At 38.4% G+C, this 22,459-nt stretch overlaps 2 protein-coding genes across 7 annotated transcripts; both read left to right on the forward strand.

The window, feature by feature from the left end:
• The first annotated feature begins 484 nt into the window (after positions 1-484).
• Positions 485-8,452, forward strand: LOC135635861 (uncharacterized). Of its 4 annotated transcripts, XM_065147261.1 has the most exons (6): positions 487-1,695; positions 3,661-4,812; positions 4,929-5,265; positions 5,455-5,480; positions 7,458-7,560; positions 7,672-8,452. In XM_065147261.1, exons 2-6 carry the CDS (start codon positions 3,952-3,954, stop codon positions 8,175-8,177), a joined length of 1,833 nt encoding a protein of 610 aa, XP_065003333.1. In that variant the 5' UTR covers positions 487-1,695; positions 3,661-3,951; the 3' UTR covers positions 8,178-8,452. The 4 variants fall into 4 exon arrangements, with proteins under 4 accessions (XP_065003334.1, XP_065003333.1, XP_065003331.1 ...); XM_065147262.1 differs by lacking the exon at positions 5,455-5,480 and having other exon boundaries at positions 485-1,695; positions 7,458-7,565; XM_065147259.1 differs by having other exon boundaries at positions 495-1,695; positions 7,458-8,452.
• Positions 8,453-9,074: 622 nt separating this feature from the next.
• Positions 9,075-22,166, forward strand: LOC135583805 (uncharacterized). 3 transcript variants are annotated; one of them, XM_065147255.1, is made up of 11 exons: positions 9,075-9,200; positions 9,284-9,671; positions 13,870-13,913; positions 14,366-14,477; positions 14,579-14,711; positions 15,892-16,565; positions 17,862-18,144; positions 18,216-18,495; positions 19,600-19,758; positions 20,996-21,484; positions 21,563-22,166. In XM_065147255.1, the coding sequence occupies exons 2-11, from the start codon at positions 9,473-9,475 to the stop codon at positions 21,842-21,844; spliced, it is 2,655 nt and encodes an 884-aa protein (XP_065003327.1). In that variant the 5' UTR covers positions 9,075-9,200; positions 9,284-9,472; the 3' UTR covers positions 21,845-22,166. The 3 variants fall into 3 exon arrangements, with proteins under 3 accessions (XP_065003327.1, XP_065003329.1, XP_065003328.1); XM_065147257.1 differs by having other exon boundaries at positions 9,076-9,200; positions 14,582-14,711; XM_065147256.1 differs by lacking the exon at positions 9,075-9,200 and having other exon boundaries at positions 9,240-9,671.
• The last annotated feature ends 293 nt before the right edge of the window (positions 22,167-22,459 follow it).

The following is a 22,459-nucleotide window of genomic DNA, read 5'->3' on the forward strand; positions in this document are numbered from 1 at the left end:
CTTTTAACTTCTTAACTCAAACAAAAGAAGTCTCTTGGTTTCTCTTCTCTTCTACTTGTACTCTGTTCTCCTAATTATTCCCTTCTTATGGCTCCATATGTTGTTATTCCCCAAAAACCTTTCTTCCTTGCCTTATTTAATCTCCTTGTAAATAATAAATTGTATTCTTTATTGATATCTGTCATTGATCTTTGAATGATTAGTTAGTATGTTATGACAAAAATACTGAGACAAATAATTTATTCTGAAAACAACTGAGCACCAATTGTGTTTTGTGCCCATGATTCAAGCCATCAGTTAAAAGTATTTTTTGGGTGCCTGTGGATGGAACAACTTATTTTTGGGTACCGTTGCATCGAATTGGATGGGCCTAAATCATCGGCCCAAAGTATTTAAATCCAATATGATAAGTTAATTCTAATTATCCCTCCATATCTCCATTAGCAGTGAGAATCGCCCGATCAGAAGCACTCCTCGTCTTCCTGTCCCGATTAGGCCGAGGTCTCAGCCTCCGGCTACAGCACCACCACCGCCACCATCATCTTGTCGAGAAGCCTCAAGCATAATCTTATTCCACCTCTTCTCCCCGTGCCTCAGCGTACGAGAAAGAAACAGAGAAAGCTAGGATAGAAGAGACGGAGCCTTCTCGATTACCGAAGCTAGAAGACACAGAGGAGAAGCTTGAACTGGACACGCGAACATCTCAACAACAAGCCATGCCATGAACCGGATCCAAGGCCTAGAGCTAAGAGGAACTAAGAGAGATCAAGCAACTTAGTTTCGCACATGCGAACATATCCACCGGATCTGAGTGATCTCTCGCTAACTCAAATGCAGAGCACCTGCGATCTCCACTATCAGAGAAGATGCACTCTTTGATGGCAAGCGAGTCATCTTCGAGGAAGAGATCGAGGAAACGCTTGCTAGATTGGTACCTAAGATAGGCGCTGCCGATTCGGATAGGCCGATAGCTTCTTTCCGTCCTTATGGTAAGTGTTGGGGGTAAAAACAAGAAGGATTACAAGTCATCATGTTTGAAATGGTTCTACCCCTTCGTGTACGATTGTGGTTGAATCCTTTCTCGAGGATAAGATCGGGATTCCTTCTTTGCAAAGGCACGACCGTAAAGAGATTTAGGATTATGGTTGAATCCATTCATAAGGCCGAGATTCCTTCTTTGCAGAGGCACGACCGTAAGGAGATTGATGTGCAGAGCGTCAACACCTCGGCCATCGATGAAGGTTCGTTCAGTGATTGGAACCACAAGAAGACAGTTTTTATCGCCGGCCAGCATCGACAACAATGTGCAGAGCATCAACACCTCGGCCATCGATCAAGGCTCGTGCAGTGTCTGCAGAGGAGTCCCTATCAACCGGAATAATTGCTCACAATATCTTCTCCTGTCTGCAGAGCCGCGACGGAGAGGGAACAGTAAAAGTGTAGGGAGAAGATATTTTTGCTGCTTGGCGTCAACCATTAGATATCTCGTCTACGTCAGCTACTCCTGTAGCGATGACGTGGCCTTCACTTTCGCCATCTCCTTGGTTGCCCTTTCTCTATCATATATCCCCAAAACAAGCATCGCTTCTTCTGCTTGGGTCTCGGCCTCGTCCTTCCGGTCCTCGGTACCGGCCACTTGACCTCTTCCCTGCGGCGGCGCACCTTCGCCTACGTCTCGCCCTAGGCGCGGACAGGGTAAAATTTGCTTCTTGGCGGTCTGGGTGCTTTTGTGTTCTTCGTTTCCGTTCATTTAGTTCTGTTATTTGGTTCTGTTGATCCTGTGTGGATTGAGGGCTTTTAGGTTTTCTTCTTTGCTGATCTATTATTTTCTTGAGATTCCGTTCTTGATTAGGGAGTTGGATCTCTGCTTCTATATTTGATTCCGTGAATGTGACGAGGCATCTTAGTACTCGGGCTGGTTTTCTCCCAAATCAGGAATGGAATAGATTTTGTTGGAAGATTGAGTCTTTTAGGGTTTTTTTAATCTTTTGTTGGAAGAATTGATTTTAAGGTAAGGAAGAATGTGATTCTTGCTTCTTTTTTTAGACAAAACAAGTAGGAGTAACCTTTACAGGAATTTGATCTTTTTACTAGATATTGAGGATCAAGTGTTGCAGATCTGGAAAAATTAGCTGAACTTAAAGCGTTAGTTATACCACACTGAAGGAATGTTCGGAACTCATGCTGTACTTGATCCGATTGAGGGAGCGCTTGCTCGGGAGAAGTTAATAGACTAGTTTACTTTGGAGCAGACTGAAGCAAAACATTTTTCATGATGTTCCTGTTAGTCGATTCTCTGTCTTCTGGGCTAAGCATATGAATCCTGACAATTGGTTTGTTCTTGAGAAGATTGAGAGAAAAGTATATCTTGACACATATCCATTCAGTTCAATAGCCAGCAGAGTGGACTCGGAGTTAGCAAACTATGCTTTCCCAATTACTGAGGCTTGGTTGCTTGAATCTTGCATCTATTCTTGTATTTATTTAGTTTTGTCCATGACATCTTGTCCCGTAAAACCTATGAAGGGTGTAAAAGAAGATGAAACAGATGGTAAGCCTGTTTAGAGTGGGTGCCCTTCTTGCCCTCTTGAATGCCCGTTAAGCTCTTTCTTTCAATGAAAAAAGGTTCTTCTAGCCATTTCTATGATACTACTGTCTTAGCTTTGAGCATTCTGGTAAGTTCGTGGTTCTATATGTGGTTGTTTAAAGTGAAAATGAGATTTCTTAACTTCCCTAGGTTATCTGATCCTTCGATTTTTCTTATGACCATATTGAATTTGTGATAACTGATGATTTTTTTTCTCCCTTAACATAAATTAAATTATCATAAATAATGTGTTGCTTTATTTAAAATTTTAATTTCCTTGTTTGTGTAGTATGATTAAGGAAATGATTAAGCAAAATATAAATAAATAAAAATAACTTCCTTTGGGGATTAACGAGTTATCGGACGTGACGGTTAGGTGGTTCCTCCACCCATTGTTAGGAGGAACGTGTCTCCACTTGGGTGAGTGCGGGATACCATTCCGTCCGTTGTTGGGAGTGTGATATGAGTTCTTTCCATCCTCTGTTAAGAGGAATTCATCCTGTAGAGTATGCCTCTCTATTCGTTATTGGGAGAGTGCACCATCGGGTGTGATGTACACCTTTGTTATCTAACTGTTATGTATGTCATCGAGATGTGTTTCATATGACTGATGCATGATTTTATTTATTGCATAAGAATTATCCTTATTTTTTTAATACATGAATTTTATAATAAATTGATATGTTATCATTTCATATTAAATTATTGACATTTGTATATGTTTCACGAATATTGAAGATTATTTTATGATTTTTCGAAAGTTTTTATCAGCATGTGTGGTTGCTAATCTGTTTTTATCCTTTATTTATTTTCAAAGTAATTTACTACTTTGTAATAAGTCTAAGGTTTGGGTGGAGGAAACTTTTTCATCACTTATGACCCAAGATATGATTCTTTTTTCAATTAAAAAAATATTTAGTGTTGTAACGATAGGGATTTGAATTTAAAGATAAAAAAGAGTCTTCTATAAATTATGAATAACGAAATAATGATTTTTTTTTATAAATCTGAGATGTGAAAGAATTAATGTTGGAACTGACATTGGATTATGGCTCCTTTTGTTTGAACAACAGGTTTGTGTTCTGAATGCTGCATTGTGAAATGTCATGTCAGAGAATGCTATAGAAAGTTATGCAACCAGTAAAGATTTAAATATTGGATCAGTAATGCAAATGGTATAGTATCTGTTTACCGGTACTGTTCGTATAGGATGGCTCATTAGAAGTGAGCAAGCGTCATGTCAAACCCTCACTGCCTTAAGCACTATGATCTTTCTTATGCAAGCAATAAAGAAGACCGTGTAATATAAGAGAGGCACTTGAGAGTTTAAAATTACCAAATCTCGCAAGGTTCAACTGTTTAGCATGGATATAAGTGAAGGAAGGACATTTGGATGCAGGAATGTATGCAGTTCTGATCTTAATGATTTAGGCCTTACAACACATGTTCCCAAGTCATCTGAATTTATGGGAGCTGAAAAGATTGGAAGCTATATGAAAAATTCTGTGTTGCAGAAAGATGTAAAATCATATGTTGAAGTGGTAATTCCAGATAAATCATATCTTCATAGACATCAAGATTCTTCTATAAACTGGGAAAACTACAAGGCATGCCATTGTCCAGATTCAGAAGGTATTACGTCAGAGCAAAATCACATTCCTATTGATGGCATAAATAAAAAGATAAAGAGTAATTTGAATCAGAGACAAGGGCCTGGTCATGATCAAGTGGTTAATAGAACAAATGAGTCACAGATGCCACTAAAAAAAACAGCATTGAGTTCCCATCTGACAGCCTTTGCAGCAGGAGGGATTGGTTTTGAAGCAAGAAGGATGACAAAAATTAGTGCTCAAGAGATCGAATCTTCTGAATCTATTCAAGGCTCACAACCTATCCAAGATGAGTTTACTGTCTTGGCTTCTCATTCAGCAACAAACAATTTTACGAATTCTCCTATTTACATCAAAGATAAAAGAGTTTCTTCAGTATCTGATCACATGATCGAGGAGCATTCGGAAAAAGCTAGGCTTGCTAACTTGAAGCATGAGTTGCACAATTTTACTAGGCCATCGAGAGTGACAGTCTCCGAAATGAAAGATGAAAATGAAATTGCTAATAGTGAAAGGTGTTCATGGCCCAAGATAAATCATAGATCCTTGCAGAAACCAGGAGATTCATGGCTAGGCGATTTTCCTCATCCATCTACAGACAGAGATAATAATACTGTGAGTATGCCTGCTACTCATTAAACAAAACGTCCAACTGCTTTATTCATAATGTTGGAAGATTGGAAATACATAACAGTATGGATCCTGTAAATAATACACATGTAACACCACAGATCCGTTATATTTCTCATCGTCATTGGTTAACAACTAAGGATGTGCGCATGAATTTCTTGCAAGGAGAACAGCTGATCGTCGATTCAACAGAAACTGGAAAAGCAAAAGGTACCGCCTTGTTTGAAATGATAACAGGCCCAACAACATCAAAGTGCCATGGAAAACAATCAGGAGATTCACTACTTTTGATTAACTCAAATGGTATCAGAGATGCGGATGATGGAATTGGAAATGGAAAAGGAAATGGGAGACATACAACTGCAACAAGAAAAGAATCATCAGCTAAAACTGAGACAATGGACATTGAGGTTTGCCAGACAAGAAGCTCTCTAATAGGTAAATGTTTATTTATAATAACATTTAAAGTTTTAAACTATGATGAAAATTCCTATATATCTTAGTAAGTAGCATCAAACTATCTGCAATTTTGAGCAGGTGCTATAGGGTGTAGAATGACTCTATTGGAAGCACTGTAAAAAGAACATGTTCCTTCCTAATTATTAATTCGTGGTTCATGTTTTGCAGGCATGATTGCTGACAGACAACGGAAGGTACAATTACATGCATATTAAAAAAAAATAATGTTTACATGAAATGCATAAAGTAAGCCCTTAGAAATTTTGGAGTTTGCAAAAGTTTATATTTATTAAATAATTTACAGGTGATGTGATAGCCCTAGTCAATCAACTTGGCTGAACATATCGTTTGTGTGCAAGCATGATTCTCTTTATTCCATAGTGCTAGAAATGGTTGACAACTGAGCCTTCTTGAGCCATTGAAGTTATGTGAAGATGATTTTTGTTGCTGTTTGGATTTTCAATTACCTTTAGTGTCAATATATGTGTTTTTTCATTTTGTTCCTATTTCTTTGTAACAATCATGATTGTCTTGATGTTGCCTTTACACAGCAGCTGAATTCTTTCTCCCTCTCTCTGTTTTTTGAAGTAAGATGGTTGAGGAGCCCCCTTGAAGTTGTGCATGAGAACAAGATAATTGTGCATTTTAGGTTAGGAGGATGAAGCATATAAATCTACTTATGAGGATTGGCTTGAAAGATATCTGTTGACTCGTGTTGACAATAGGGTATTGATGTTGTGGCAACAAAATAATTATTCGTTCCACTGTAACAGTTCTACCTAAGACACTAACAAAGAATGGTTCTCTTTGACAGTTGATCAGATTATTGTTTAGGTTTTGCTATCAGACTGACTTGCGAAATTATTGAAAATCTTTGAACTTTGTAGGGAATAAGAGTCCACTATTGGATAGTTTACAATGGAAGGCTGCAACATTCAGTCATAAAATCCTAACTTCTTGCTAACTTAAAGCCTATAAATAAGTTACAAATTCAGATAGTTTCGGTTGAAATTATTAACTGAAAATCGATGAATACAAATTACATAAGGTTATCAATGGTCTGCCATTGTGACTAGGATGATGTAGTAAACGTGCCAAAGAAGTGTGATCATCATGCAGAGAGAAAGTTTACAAGTATGGCATCATGGATGAACTTGTATGTATATTGTATCATAGCTTTTTTTGGCCTATGCATGTTTATTTAAATAGGAGTATGCATATGTAATTTTAATAAGAATGCCTTCAAGAACAATGAGACTGTCAAACAGTGAAAGAGGATATAAAATGAGAGCGTAGCAGGGTATACAGTTTAAGTTATATTCATATGAAGAGACAAGAAGTTGTAGGACCAAATTATTTTGGTTTGGATATTGTAGCTTATGTGATCTGAAAAGCTATAAGCACATGTCTAACAAGCTTATTTTCTTATAAATGGAAGATCCATGGATAATGAATAACGACATTACTAAGAGTTGGGAGATCATTTCTTTTCCTAGAGACATCATGGCTAAGAAAACAAAATTATGACATCAGAAAACAAAGTCCACCATCACCTGTAATGGACAAAGGTGAGGAGCTAATAATATATCCCAAATGGCTATTGCAGTTTGATTAAGTAAAATTAGTATATCTATCATCATTTGGCGCATTGATGTTTATCCTAGCTTCAAGTTGGACATATTGGTATTTAAGTTCTGATGCCCCATGCAGGAAATCAAATGAAATGGTCATTTGGTTTATGGATTCATAATTTCATTTTAGCTTTCTTCTGATGACTAATATCACAAAATAGGAGTTTTATCTCATGAGAATTGGGACCAATATTAATAGTTGCATCCTCTTTGGACCTTTTACTGATAATCTTCTGTCATTCTGATGGCATCTCTAGCTCTGTACCATTGTGCATTTTGTTTGTCTGTCCAAGAACATATTGTTTCATTTCATCAACAAGGAATATGGCACATGCTGTGTAAGTCGGTGATAGGTACACTGTTTAATCTTGAACTCGGAAACACATATATTGTACTTGCACTTCATGTGTCTGTAGTATAATATGCATATTTATCTATGCTTAACCACTTTTTAATGCATTCTTAATATTTTGACACACCAACTTTCAAGCAGAGGTGGATGACAAAAATAAACATCAATACTAACAACGGATTCTGCAGGATCTTGTGTGCCTCAACGTGATGAAGCCCCACTATCCATTAGCTTCACCAATCAAACGAACTGTGAGTCGGCATGCTACTGCTGCTTCCTTAGACAAAACAGGTGGTGTAAGTAACAGAGAACTCAGCACATCTAGATCAGAAAGCATCGATGCACATCAAATTATTTCTCAAGTTCAGATGTACAAAATTTTGAATTCTAGTAGTATAGCAGATAAGCCGATGGAAGCAGAGCCTTATGGCAAATGGCTTAAGCGCCTTGGACCCGACCCTTATGCTTTTGGCCATCGTAGTAAGAGAATGAAAATCAGAGATGGCCCCACCGGTGCAGAAATGTGCAGATTGTCAAGTAATGTACACAATGACAATACATCCAGCTCTGACTTGATGAAGTGTCCTGAGAAGCAACAGAGTTTTGACAGGGCCAAGAACTCACCGAGTATTCCTGAGTGCTGTTGTGAATTATCAGCAAAGACAACATGGTACTGGATTGAAAGATGGTGTCATAGAAGTCCTCAGAGAGCCAAAGCTCAGGCAAGTGCTGCTACAACTGGGCTATCCAAGCCCAGAAGTCCAAAAGTGGTTCCCGAGTATTTTGAGGGGAAAGAGTTGCCAAGCATCAGGGCATTGGCATTGATGGGGAAAGCGATGAACAATTCTCGGAAGGGTGAATTTCAGAGAAGGGGATCGTCTGTGGTGTGGCATATGGAGGACTTATGAAAGCTTGGGGGCTTTGGCCTCTTTGATCTTCTTGTTGGCTTTTGAGGCAAGCAAGCACAATACGTGATGGGTACCCCCATCCAGTTATTTGTGGATCAAACACTGTGGATGCAGAAAACTACCTAAATTGGGAGGTTGCATATATTTCACTGTTGTAATTTTTCATGTTTACATTTCCTATTTCACATGTGGATTCAATTTTTCGGTCAAGTATTTCCTTTAAACCTCTCGATTCAAATTTCAAGAATGGGAATTTTTCTCTGCCTAGTTTTTCAGCTCTCGAGAGCCCAGTTTCAGGTGTCGTTGCTTTCAAACTTGAGTGAGGTCTTTTGATTCTTGAATTCTTGAATCATTTCTTCTTGAAGTTATAATAGATTCCATGTCAGGTGGCTGATGCATTGTTGACATCCATTTGCAGATACCAACAAGAAATGTGTGCTTTATACTCGGTCTTCTTGTTCTTGAGCAGTTCCAATCAGATGCATACGGTAAAACAGTAGATCCGTGCTGCTTCATTTCCTCATAAAAGCCACAGATTATAAATATTTGTTCCATGTCTGCAACCGAAGAAAGGTATCCTTCTTGCTCGGTTATGGGTTGGAGGAAACTCTTTAATGGATTTGCAGTGATTGCATAAACACTGTTCTTTATCTGATTACCAGAGATTGAGATGGTCTGTTGGTATTTTTGTTGTTGAAGATTTTAGAAGCAATTCTCTGAATTTCTAATGCTTGTTTGAACATTTAGAAATTCCAAAAAAAAAAAAAAAAAACTTATCTTTCTATCCAAATATATTAGAAATTTATTTGGAACTTAAGCCAGTGATATATTTTTCTACAACAATTTGTTATAGCCGTATATTTATTATATATTAAGAGATAATCACAGCCGTCGAGCAAGTCGATCATGATTGAATGGAAACAGTTGCCGGGGGAGATCGCGACGGTCACCAATTAGAGTGGCAGATCACTGCGGACCACGATTACTGCCCAAGGAACCCTCTCGGGAGCGAGGAATAAATGAGTCTCTCTCTCTCTCTCTCTCTCTCTCTCTCTCTCTCTCAGCCTCACCCTCTTGCAAGGATAACCTTAACATTATTCTTTTAGGTATACATACATACACTGCGTGTACAACACGGTAGAGGAGAGAGGAGAAGCCGAAGAGGGTTTTTGACTGCCGAGAGGAGCGAAGAGGCAGTATAAGGCTACTACTGCGCCGCCCCGAGCTTTCCCTTCTCCGAACGGGCGAGAGAAGAAAAAGGAACAGGAGAAGGGTCCGTCGGAAGGAAGGAGAGGATGAGCGGCGGCGGCGGTGGAGGAGGGCCTGGGAGCAAGGGGAACGGAGCGGCGTCGGCTGCCCCGATCCCGGCGGGGTCCAGGAAGCTGGTGCAGAGCCTGAAGGAGATCGTGAACTGCTCGGAAACGGAGATCTACGCCATGCTTCGGGAGTGTAACATGGACCCTAACGAGGCCGTCCACCGACTCCTCTCGCAAGGTGCCCTGCCTCCCTTGAAAATTCCCCCCTTCCCTCTTTCTCTGTTCGCTGTTAGTTTATTCTTCTGTTTGTTACATGAAATCTTGCGATAAGGATGGCGTCTGTGGTTATTTTGGGGGTTACTTGGTTAGGTTTGGGATGAAAGGGACAGTAGGTGGCGGTACTCCGTTTCTGTAGTTGTTCCTCCTTCGATCCGAGGAAAATATCCAGTTTTGTCTGTCGGTTTTGCTTCCCCAGATTCTTGTTTTACCAAAAGAAGGCTTAATTGGCGGTGTCTTGTTGTTTGGTTCGCAACTTCTTATCAACAGAACGGAAAGAAGAGAACTTTTTTGGCCTTGACATTTCGTTGGAAGTTGTGTTTGCCTGCGCCGCTTGTCCTCAGTGTTGTGTCTTGTAGATCCGAATGTGAGCCTGGAAGAGGTTGTTAACTTCGGTTTCTTGTAGCAACTGTTGCTTACGTTTCTCTATTTGACCAGTGTTTGTCTTTAGTATATTCGCGTGACGCCACCTCCTCTTACGCTTTGTTTAGATACTTGGTGATGAGAAAAGAATATGTGGAGTGATGGGATTTTTTCCCTGTTGATACCTGTTTACTTTTTTTTTTTTTTTCTGTAGGATGAAAAGAGCGTCTTGGGATAGTTTACATAAACCTCATGCTCCCACCCAAACTACCACAAAGAAAAAATAAAAGAGAAAAATTACCCCGCACCTAGTGTAAATTTTCATTTATGTCCTTTATTCTTTCTGTAGTTGTCTTTAATCTAAACCGAGTCTTAGCATAAGATGCTTCTCTTTTCTGATGTTCTTGATTTTCATAATCAGATTGTCAGTAGATTTTTTTTTTTCATTTATCATTGCTGAACCATTAGTTTTTATCCTCCTTGATTTATCATTCAATAATGTTACAAGCTATAAATTGAACTTTTAATATGTAGGTTACTTTGGCTTTTGCCCAACTCCTATTACATGTCACAAGTCTTAGCACCCCTAGCACATTTTTGTTACTCACTTTTCAATTTTGTTCTCTGTTGGCAAAGGAGATCTTGTTGGGAAGTTTTTGTTGAAGTACTTGCTTTAACTTTATGGAACCATGCTCAATGAAGCAACCATGCAACGAGATTCTTCTAGTGCTCCCACACACATGCACACATGTATACACGGAACAGTTATATTCTGTACTAGGCTGGGTCGTATCACTTTATAACACCTACTATAACACAAGCTCTTAGAATTTGTGTTCTGATGTGGTTGTGTTTGTGGATGTTCCATTATTTAATTTCTAATTTTACTCTAAAGAATGGATATCAGCTAATGCATGTAAAGTAAGCTTCTCCTTCATGCTGTAAATGATTCTAAATTGTTAGTTTATAGGATTATCACTGAATATTCATACATCTGTTCATTGTTAAGGTTGCTTGACATACCCAGTATGCTTTTATCATGCCTAGTTGGTCATGGGGTCATCTTGGTTGTTTATTTTTTGTATTGCTGAAGGCTTCTGAGTGTTTTTCTTTACTCATATTTGTGTGCTTAGGCATTTTTCTAAATATTTGTATCTTGGTCCTTGCTTGTCTTAAGATCATGGCATCTCGCTTTTGTTTTCATTGAGTGACTGTTTTATGCTATGTCATCTTTTTGTTAGTAAAATGTGATTCTTTCTCTACTGATAAGCAAATTGCATGGAGTCGGTTTTTTGATGTGATAGTATCAATTGAAGAGTGTGATTTCGTCCTTGAACAATTGTTTCATTGACCTAAGAGTGTATGGCTGATCACACAAGACTGTGGTTGTTATTCTCCCTGCTTAGTGGACCAACAATAATTGGAGGTGTCTTTTTACTTCTTTCAATTATTTAGTTCCCTTTATGTGTATATCATGGTTACATGTGTAATTTTTCCAGAGAACTACGGACATAGGCAGTTCAAGAATCTTAGCTTGGTCTCCGAAACTCACGTTCCTTCTAGTACTAGTATTATTACTTACTGTTGATAATGTTAGTAGCTCATATAGGTTTGAGATACTCAAGTTTTTACTGTTTCCAAGTCTTTTACATTCAACCCTCTGTTTCTGAATGTTTCTGAGCATGTTTGCAAATTTGTCCTTATTCTGAAAACTCATTTGACACGAAAGAGGATGTCTTTGGAATGATTCTTTGTGTTCAGTACATCTTCATGTTGGTAATGTTATGATATTACTGAAGATGCCTCATTCATTAGAATCTGAGGTAGTAGGATATGGTAATATACTTTGGTTAACAATAGGTACACATGGGTTGTTGAAAGATGCTTTGAGTTTTAAGGATAGAAACCATTGAGGACTAGGAAGAAATTATAACATACTTTAGTACAGCGATTTCAATAGGTGCTCGTGCGCGGCGAGGTGAGGCCCGAGCGCCTCGCTTCATTTCCAGGCGGCGCACTTCAAAGAGGCGTCGCTTGGGCACTTGCCAGAGCCCAGGCGTCGGGTGCTTCGGGCGAGCGCCTAGGTTAAACCAGGCGACCGAACCAGTATTTTAGGTCTGGTTCGGTCTACGGTGCTTTAGTTGGTTCAATCGAACCAACTAAAGCACCGATATCAGCCTCCCAGCATCCCTCTCGCGACTTCCCCAACCCTAACCTTGCTTGCGATTCTGTCATTGAGATTTCTTCTCTGTTGCCGTTGCCTCTCTTCGTTGTCGCTACTCTCCGTCGCCGCTGCCACTATCGCTACTCGCCGTTGTTGTCGCTGCTCACTGATGTTGCTACTGTTTCCATTGTCGCCGCTCCTGCTCCTACTGTCGCTGTCGTTGCTCGTTGCTACCGTTGCTCTCAATCAGTAGCCTAGGTCGTCCTCTTACTCACACTCATCTCACTTCGATAGTATACTGTTAATAGCAAGGTCTGCCATATCGAAGTGTATCGCCTGTACCGGGCGGTACGTACCAGTCCGATAGGTTACCGGTACGCGGATCGTCCGGTACTGCTACAGTGCTACAGTACTATACTGTAGCACTGCTACAGTATGAAAAAGTATAACATTGTTCGATACACCAGGGTGTACCGCTCGGTACGCCCTGATGTATCGCCCGGTACACTAGTACCGTACCGTACCGAGCTCAGGTCGAAACGTCGGTACGGTATGGTACGACGAACCTTTGTTAATAGTATATTAATAGTATACTGCTAACTGTATACTAGTAACAGTATTTTTATTTATTAGATTAATAATATATTATTTTGATTTTAATACTATTAATTTTTATTTATTTGAAATTATTATTAGGTTTCAGGATAAATGACAAGTGTACAGAGCAACTCAATAGATTCTCAAACGACATCAAAAAGGGATCCTGCATGGAAGTATAATTATCTAAAGGATCCGAAAGATCCTAATGCAGTGACTTGCATGTTCTGCGATAAGACTACTAAAGGTGGTATTTTTCGTGCAAAACAACATCTAGTAGGAAATTTCAAGAATGCAACAGCTTGCAAAAAGTATCCACTCGAGATAAAAGAAGAGTTGCTGAATTATACGAATGAAATATATTTTGATGAAGAGGAAGGACAAGAGGAAGAGGACGAATTCAATGAAGATGATTTGTGTGAAAATGACGATAATATTGATTATGATGAATTTCTTTGATATAAATTTTATTGTTTTGAATTTTGAGACTTTTTGTTAATATGACATTGTGATTTTGACATTTTGTACCTTAGATTTTCTTAATTTAATAGTATTTTTTATTTAAATAATTATATTTATTAATTATATTATATATTTTTATATTTTAGCGTCTCGCTTCGCTCAGGCGAGTGCCTAGCACTTTGAGTGTTTTTGGATCTTGACGCCTAGCGCTTTTTAAATCACTGCTTTAGTAATTAACATTGGGTAAGACATGGGTTGTTCAAAAGATGCTAGGATATGTTTATGAGAAACCATTGAGGACTAATATATTAAGTTTGTAGGCTATTGATTGTCTTTTGCTCTTTTTCCAGATGTTATGCTTGTTTAGTTGTGTAAGTCATTATTGTTGGCCACAGCTGCTATATCACAATGAGTCTCTCTTACCATTCATGCTCTTTCCAATGGATAATAGTAGTTACTGTAGTTCATTAATGCTGCCAAAGTATTGTCTGATGAAATGTTTCTGCAAATTGTGCATAGATTTCTATTTCTTCAAGTGGACTTACATCTAACTTAGTGATCATTCACATTGCAGATGCTTTTCATGAGGTGAGGAGCAAGCGTGATAAGAAAAAGGAGGTTAGTCCATATGATTAATTGTATTAGATCATGCTGAACTAACCTTTTTTCACAGTCCATTATCATTTTTCAACTTTTGTTTCTTATTTTGCTGCGTTAGACATGGCTTAAACAGTTTAATATATTTTTTAGGTTACTTTAACTATTTTATGGATTTATCACCATTATGATCTTCAGATCTTATTATTTCTGGATCATTGAGTTGGCCTAATTATTCTTCTTCATCCATTTAATCTTTTCAAGGAGTGCCAACTATATTTATGCAATGCACTTGAATCATCATTTGCAATATTTACCAAGATGCTTTTACATTAATGCTTATTTGTTTTATTGAAAATTGCCTTATTTTATTTCTGATAAAGTGTTTCGTTGGTGATTTCACCAGAAAGTGCAAGTCAATTTACATTGTTTGGATGTTTCATGTTTCCATTGCTCTTTTTCACTTGTTTTAGATCAGAGAACCTCCAGAATCCAGGTCTAGAACAGTGAACAACAGTTCAAGCCGTGGAGCTAGGGGCAGTGCTGATCGTGGGGGCCGTAGTACTTCCCAATCTAGTTCCGCTGGTACGTGATTTAACATCATGGCTTCATTATTTGTGTGCTTGAGAGTGCAAATTTAGTGCATTTGTTTATGTATTTGCTTATGAGTTTCATCTTTGCCTTAGTAGACTATGGGGCTAGTAAAGGCAAGCTTATACACAAGAATGAAAATGGTATGAGTGCTGTTCTTTTTACGGCATCAGTTCTGGAATCTTCGATGATATCGAGTAATCTTCCTCAAAAGCCAACAGCTCCAAGGTGATAATTTTATAGGATGTCGCTTGCACATTTCTTGATCCAGATGAAAACTACTATTTAGACCAATTGGATCATGATTTCATATTGAGTTATTTCTTGTTTATTCAAGTTATCCCGTTGTATGAATGTTTCTATAAATAGATTTTTGTGAAACCTTGTACATTTTGCTCCTGCTACTAGTTCCAAGTTATTACCTTAAAAACAGTCTTGACACATGATACATTGGCTGATGGTTGGTGAATGTGATTTCCAATGTTGGGTATAAAGCATTCTTCCCAGCAAGTTGAAGAATTTGCTTTTATGCAAGGATTGAAATTACGTACCGTATCAGTGTTTTGAGGTTTGCTCGGTACAGTACGGTATGGGCGTATCAAGCGGTACGCTAGGGCATACCGAACGGTATGTTTAAAAAATATTAAAATTAATTTTAATATTAAATAATATTAAATATGTATAAAAATATATATAATCACAGAAATATAAAATAGTTAATGATGGTGCACTTAAAATGATATTAAATATATTATATTTAAATGATTAAATATATAAAAATATATATAACTTAGCAACGCCCGTTCAAACCCTAGGCGAATAGCTATGACGTCGAGGGATGGCAGCGAGCGCCACAGCGAAGGAGCGGAAGAAGAAGGATCTTCTTCGATGTCGAGGGAACGATGGCAGCGAGCGCCATAGTGCTGCGGCGTCGAGGGAGCGATGGCAACGGGCGCTGCAGCGAAGAAGAAGACGATGAAGAAGAAGGAGGCGGTGTCGGGTACTATTTCTCGAAGCTTCTCCCTCTTCTTTGAACGCCTCTTCTTCCTCGCCTCGCCTCGCCATAGACGGGCTGATACCGCCCGGTAGTAAGCAGTCCGTGTGCCGGTTAGCTGGCGGACCGATATGTACTGCCCGGTATGGGAGGTACCATTCAGTATTGCAAACCTTGCTTTTATGTTTTTTGAGTCTTCTTTTTTTGTAAAAACTTCATGAGAAATTTTTATCTTATATTAAGTGGTTTTTTACAATTAACTCATCCAACAAATTTTTGATGTTGGTTATTTCTCGGTATCAAATCTGATGGCTATCGTCTCCTTTGGTTTTTATTATTATTTAATTTATTTGCCTTGATGCAATGGTTATTGCAATTTTCTGCAATGTCATTTGTACTCTCATTTTCTTGTAGCAATTATGCTTCTATGGGAGATACAATACAGGCAGCAAACATTGGTGATGGAATATCTACGTTGGTGCAATCTTCATCTGGCTTCCAAAATAGTTGGTTGGGGAAGCCAGGACACCTTTCTATGGCTGATATTGTCAAGATGGGTAGACCTCAAGGCAAACCTTCTGGCATTCCTGTAGTGGCAAGTGAAAGATCTGATACGGCACAAAATGAAGCCAAGCAATCCTCAACAGCAGTTCTGCCATCAGAGGCAGACAAGTTAACGGATTCCTTTCAAGAATCCACTCAAGTTTCTGAGTTTAGTTATGATATTGGAATTGCCGAAGGTCAGCAAATTTCTTATGATGGATGGCCCCTTGATGAGCAACCTACAGAGAGTGGGTCAACTCCACCAGAAATATCTGGTGCTTCTCCTGTTTATGCAAACTCCTCAGAGTTGGCTTCATCTATTGATGGAAATAACTCTCATATAGGTTCTCATTCAGAAGAGACCCAAGTGCCAGTGGAAGGTCATCATGATAAAACTCTGCCAGCAGATTCCAGACCCATATCAATCTCCTCCGACATGCAGATACTAGTTGACAATTCTGCTGATGCTTACCATTTGAATGAGGGCTTATTAAAAAGTACAAATTCCTACAATTCTCGAAGGCTTGAACTTGATCATCATGAAGGTAAAATTTGATCTTCCATTGTACCATTTCCTTTTTCGTGTTCACTGTTGATATTTTCTCTTTCAATCAGTTTTACTGTATCAAGAAGATTTAGATTTTTGTTGCAATCAAACTATGATTATTATTTGAATGCAAGTTGAGCTGCATCTTTAAAAGAGACTGGTATAACGTTTGATTTGGTGTGTACCAAATGGAATGGCCAATTGTAAAGATAAGTGAATTACTGGAGGTTCTATCATCTTCATTGTACTTTCTGTAATACCATTATCACCTACTTTTGTCTATATATGCTACATCTGGATTCAAAATTGTGTTTACTTGAGAAGGAGAAAGCATCAATTTATATGGTTGGCCTATTTTACAAACAAATTGAAGCATATATGTTCAGTTTATTGAATATTGACTCTTCTTTTACGCATGTGAATATGCCAAAGATCTCTAAACTTCAGAAGAGTTATATTTGTCAACTGCGAACTGATTCAACTACATAATTTACTTTCACTATATTCTCTCAGTTAGGATGTTTTTTTGCCTTGGACGATTCTACTCTTGATCCTTGAATTTGTCAGCTAAATGTGATCTTATTTCTTTGCAAATTGTCTTTTTTGGACTGTTTTTTCTATGAAGCATGAATACGTCTATGTGACACCATTACGATCATACAGACATGCATTACATCAACTTTTGAAAATATAGGATTGATAGGACATTTATATGGTAACAACTAACAAAAACTACTATAGTATTATATATATAACAAAACTTGTTTATTTATAGTGTCAGAATATGATTATAGAATATACAGATGGCACATGAGTTAATATTGATTTTATTAATTACAATAAGATGTTTAATAAGAATTTACTTAGAACAGTATATTTAATCATATAACCATCTTGTCTACACCCAAAATTTAAATCCCAAAAGCCAAATTCTTTTGAGAAGCAACCATAAAGTTATCCCTTGCATATCTTAAAAGTATTGATGCTTTGGGAAAGTATCCAAAACATATTAAAGAAGTATCATATTTGACTCAGATCCATGTTATATATTAGAAGCAATTAGAATTGAAGTATCCATGCTACACAGATTTGTTACTTCAAGGACCACAGTTAAGAGCCATTTTTTTTTACAGTTTCTACAAGAACAATACAGTAACTCTGAACATGATTCTTTTCTGTTCCTTTCTTTTTCCAAGGCGAGGTTTTTTCTATTTTGTTGAATTATTTCTACTGCTACACAGTTAAACATGTTCCTTTCATCACTTTGCTGATATATATCTTCCTCGATGGCTAGGTTCTTTCCCAGCTGGTGATAGTGTGGATCTTTCATCAGCTGCTGTAAACTTGGGGCAACTGAGTTTGCATGAGGAGACTAGAACAGAACCTACTGTGGTTAATCCTGCAGTAATAATTCCTGACCATCTGCGGGTTACGAATGCAGATTGTGCACATCTAAGCTTTGGTAGTTTTGTATCCGGTGCATTTTCTGGATCTTTTCCATCAAAGCAATTAAAAATCAACTTGGAAGTGGCTCCAGTCATGAGTGATGCTTCTGCAACAGACAATTCTGACATGAGGTGGTATTAGTACCTTTTTGTATTTTCTCTATGCAATTTCAGTCTCTGATTTGATGCATGTCTTTTGACAGAAATCTTGAGTACTACAGTGACGAGCAGCTTAATCCTACACTAATTGAGAATATAGCTTCTAGATCGAGCACTGGTTCAGAGAATCTTGATGTGCCTTCTGCATCACAAACTGAAGTTGTGAAGAATGATCCATTGGATGCTACACATGAGATTCAGTACAACCTTCCATCTGTTTCTAATTATGCATTTCCAAGCTCTACACAACCAAATGCTACATCTTATGCTTATCCACAAGAAAATTCACAAATGCAGAGTCTTTCCCCTTTTCCAAGTTTAATGGTAACTTAATGCCAGTCCTTTTGCTGTTTAGCTGACTAATTTATGATGGGGTCTGGTTTGGACATGATTTTATGCTGTTTAATTTTCGTTTTGGTTAAAGTTGTGCATGATATTTATTTTATTTCATCAGATACTTGAAATGCATTACAGTGGTTTATCTGATATAAATAACAAAAGCTAACATTTATGCAATTATTTGTATGTCTCTGGCCTGGTTTGTGGTTTCATGACAAGCATAATCTAGATAACTTTTTATTGCTAATATGGATCCGACCAATCTTCTTGAATAATGCTTTGGACAAAGTAATTTGTGAGCATATTGAAGATTAACAAGTAAAAAAATGTAATGACTGAAGATTGATTTTGGTTATTTTAGACGGAACAACAGTCATAAATCATCATAATAGGCAATAATCAGCATTTCTAAAATTTTCTCATCCAAGCAAAGATTTTCTTTAAGAAATCAACAGTGTTTTTTCACCTTAAATCCCTATTTAAGTTTGTTCCTGTTTTCAGTTCTTATTTCCAGATTTTCATCTTAAGTCAAAAAGCTTTTTTTATTGGAGTCCTCTCTATATCATGGTACCTATCTTTGCTTATCTTGAATTTAAGATGCTAAGATCAAACATTACATTTAATAATTGTATATCAATTTTGTCATTGTCACAAGCTTGACATTCAGAAAAAATCATATTCTTATTAAGTATCCTGAACTATCCAGTTTTAAATGATTATATCATGAATAGATATTTCAAAGAAGGGTCCAACATGTACCTAATAGGTTTTGATATCTGATGTGCATGTTATACCTTTATTGCAACCAACCATTTTGAGATATCAGTGTTAATTACCATAATCTAGTGGAACAGCTGTGAGACAGCATATTGCAGGTAAGTTCATATTTGAAGCAAAAACCCTTCAGGGAAGTTCTGTGCACTCCGCCTTTGAGTGGTTTATTATAAATTATAACATGTTTATCATGCAGTTTGCATTTTTGGCATCATGTCATTTTAATGCTTTGTCATGAAAAATTGTATAGTCGATCTCTGTATGCAGGGATTATGTCTTTATATATTTTCTTACGCCTGAAGTAATCCTTTGCAGCAACCCAATGGCCTACAAAACAGTTTGTTAGCAGCAGGCATTCCATCTCTTCGAGATTTTGATATGTCCTTGTCTCCCTTGCTCACTACGCAATCAATGCCTACGAGGCACATTACATCATTGTCATCCATTGGTGGGCAAACCATTTCCATGTCTGAGGTAAGCGTCAACAGCTTAAATTCTAGTAAATTCACGCACTGTTTTTGTATGTCTGTTTGATTTTTGGTTCACAACTTGGCAAAGCATCAGTTGATCACTTTTGGCCGCATTGTGCACTGCCATGTCATTTTGTGTGTGTGCCACCAATCACCACCACATGTACCTGAGGATGTTGGCAAACTAAATTATAGTTCCATATATGGATAAGACTTATTTCAGGGGGTTTCTAATGTTCAAAACTATTCAAACCACATTTGTCGGGGCAAGGCCTGTCCAAAACTTTGAATGAGAAAAACAATTTGAGCCTTGCCTGATCTGAAGTTTTATCAATCCATGGAGGCAAAAGAAGATTTAGCTTGTGGACCATTGATGAGTCAAAATGTGGTTAAGTTGGCTTGCTCACAAGGTTTACAATTTCGTACTGTACCGGAGTATCGAGTTCAGCTCGGTACGGTACGAGCGTACTGAGCGGTATGCTTTGGCGTATTGCTCAGTATATATATATATATAAAATAATAATAATAATAATAATAAGTTTAAAAAAAAAAGAAAAGGGCGATGTCGCCTCGTTTCTTCTCCCTGTGCGGATGAGAAGAAGTCGCCGACGACGCCAAGGCCTCGTCGCCTCAGACGAGGAGGTGACATCTCATCTACGGTGTCTGGCGAGGGAGGGCGACGACGGATCTCCAGGTTCTTCCTTTTCTTCTCCCTCTTCTTCCTTCTCCCTCAGCTAATACCACCCGATAGCGGGCGGTGATGGTCGAAATCGATTACCGACTGATTTCGGGCGGTAACGAGACAGAAACAGCCCCAATCGATGGTACCGTCTGGTACAGGTGGTATCATTCTAAATTAAATCTTTGCTTACCCAATTGATAGTCCTAAGCCTAACATATATCACACTTGGTTTGTGCTCATCAAAATTTATCTAGCACCTCCTTTAATCATTAAAGTTCTGCAGGCTTAGGCTAGAGGCAAGTAATCTGCCTGCATATCAGTTTGTATGCCTCTTATGCGCCTTGCTGTCCCCGACCAGCTTGTATCATTCTGAACTTATTGAATGTGGTTACTAGTCACTTGCCTCTATGCACCATTCTGAATTTGTTGAATGCTGTTACTATCATATTGTTATCTGCTTCCATCTAGTTAATCAGTAGGTTTTAAATGCAGAGACTATCATTTGAAGAATTCAGGTGTTGAGTTTTTATTAGCCTGACACTAGACATGCTTTGTGCAGGCTCTGAATCCAGGGTTGTTTTCCAACCCTCAATCAACTCCGCAATCCTTGACGAGCACCACTATGTTCACGAGCCCTGCACTCCATCAACATCTTCCTGTCCCTCATTACTCTCAGCCTGCGCTTCCGTTGGGCCATTTTGCTAATATGATAAGCTACCCACCTTTTCTACCCCAGAGCTACACCTACTTGCCTTCATTCCAACAAGCATACACTGCAAACAGTCCATTCCATCAATCTCCTGGTGCAGTGCCCGGTGCAGGCATGAAGTATTCACAGCCACAATTTAAAAATAGTCTGTCTGTGACTAGCCTACCTCAGGCTTCTGCCATAGCCTCTGCTTATGGAGGATTAGGAAACTCAGCCAACATTCCTGGGGGCTTCGCCCTTAACCACCATACAAGTGGATCTGCTAGCACAACAACCGGGTTCGATGAATCTTTAAGCTTGCAAAACAAAGAAGAGAGTCATTACATGCCTCCTCAACAGGTAAATAATAATTGTTTCAGCTTCTAGAACTTTCTGACTTTCAGGTTTAGACTTCTGAATTCTTGTGGTTATTACCAGAGCGAGAACCCAAATTTGTGGCTCCACAGTGCTGCTGGTTCGAGAGCAATGCCGGCTCTTCCAGCAAGCACTTTCTACAACTATCAGGGTCAGAGTCAGCAAAGCGGGTTTCGCCAGAGTCCGCAGGCTTCACACTTGGGAGCTTTAGGGTACCCAAACTTGTACCATTCACCGGCAGGTCTGTCACGGGAACACCAACAAAACACTGGCGAAGGGAACTTGAATGGACCTCCGACCACGCAGGCTCATCCAGCAAACCAAATCTGGCAACATGGCTACTAAGCTGTTGCTGATGACTCCCAGTTTGTGGGTCCTGGAGGAGTTTGCTTGCAGGTCTTCATGGTTAGATCCCTTACATACCCTAGTTGAAGCATTCTAGACTCACCAACTAAATGTATCGCGGCTAAGCAGTTGTCGACTGGCTGCTAATCTCATTGGATGAAGAGGGTCATGCATTCATTCTAGGGGTTGAGTGTGTTTCAACTTTTGTAGTACGTGGAGTAATTTAGACTTTGTTTCCTGTGATAAAAACCCTTAACATCTGCAGATCTTCAATGTAACATTTGACCTTAGTCATCTAACAAAATGTGATCTCTTAGGCCTACAGTTTGATCTTTTTTATTTCAAAAAATTAGAAGAAAATTTTATTATATTAAATGATGTATGTGACGCTTGTGGATTACGATCGATCTTGAGTGGTCTCAAGATCGATAAGTGATTCGTCGATCGTAGTACTAACCAACCAATCCGATCGATAAGTGATTTGTCGTCGATCATCGTTCTTCTTCTTGGTGGTCTCTTATAAACCATTTGAAGTTTTCATTACATCATTAATGTCGAAAAGCTATTTGTGTTCTTTGTTTCTCAAAACAAATTAGTGCATGCTATTTGTGTTCT

Source organism: Musa acuminata, chromosome BXJ3-4 (assembly GCF_036884655.1).
Source record: "Musa acuminata AAA Group cultivar baxijiao chromosome BXJ3-4, Cavendish_Baxijiao_AAA, whole genome shotgun sequence".
NCBI classification, from domain to species: Eukaryota; Viridiplantae; Streptophyta; class Magnoliopsida; order Zingiberales; family Musaceae; genus Musa; species Musa acuminata.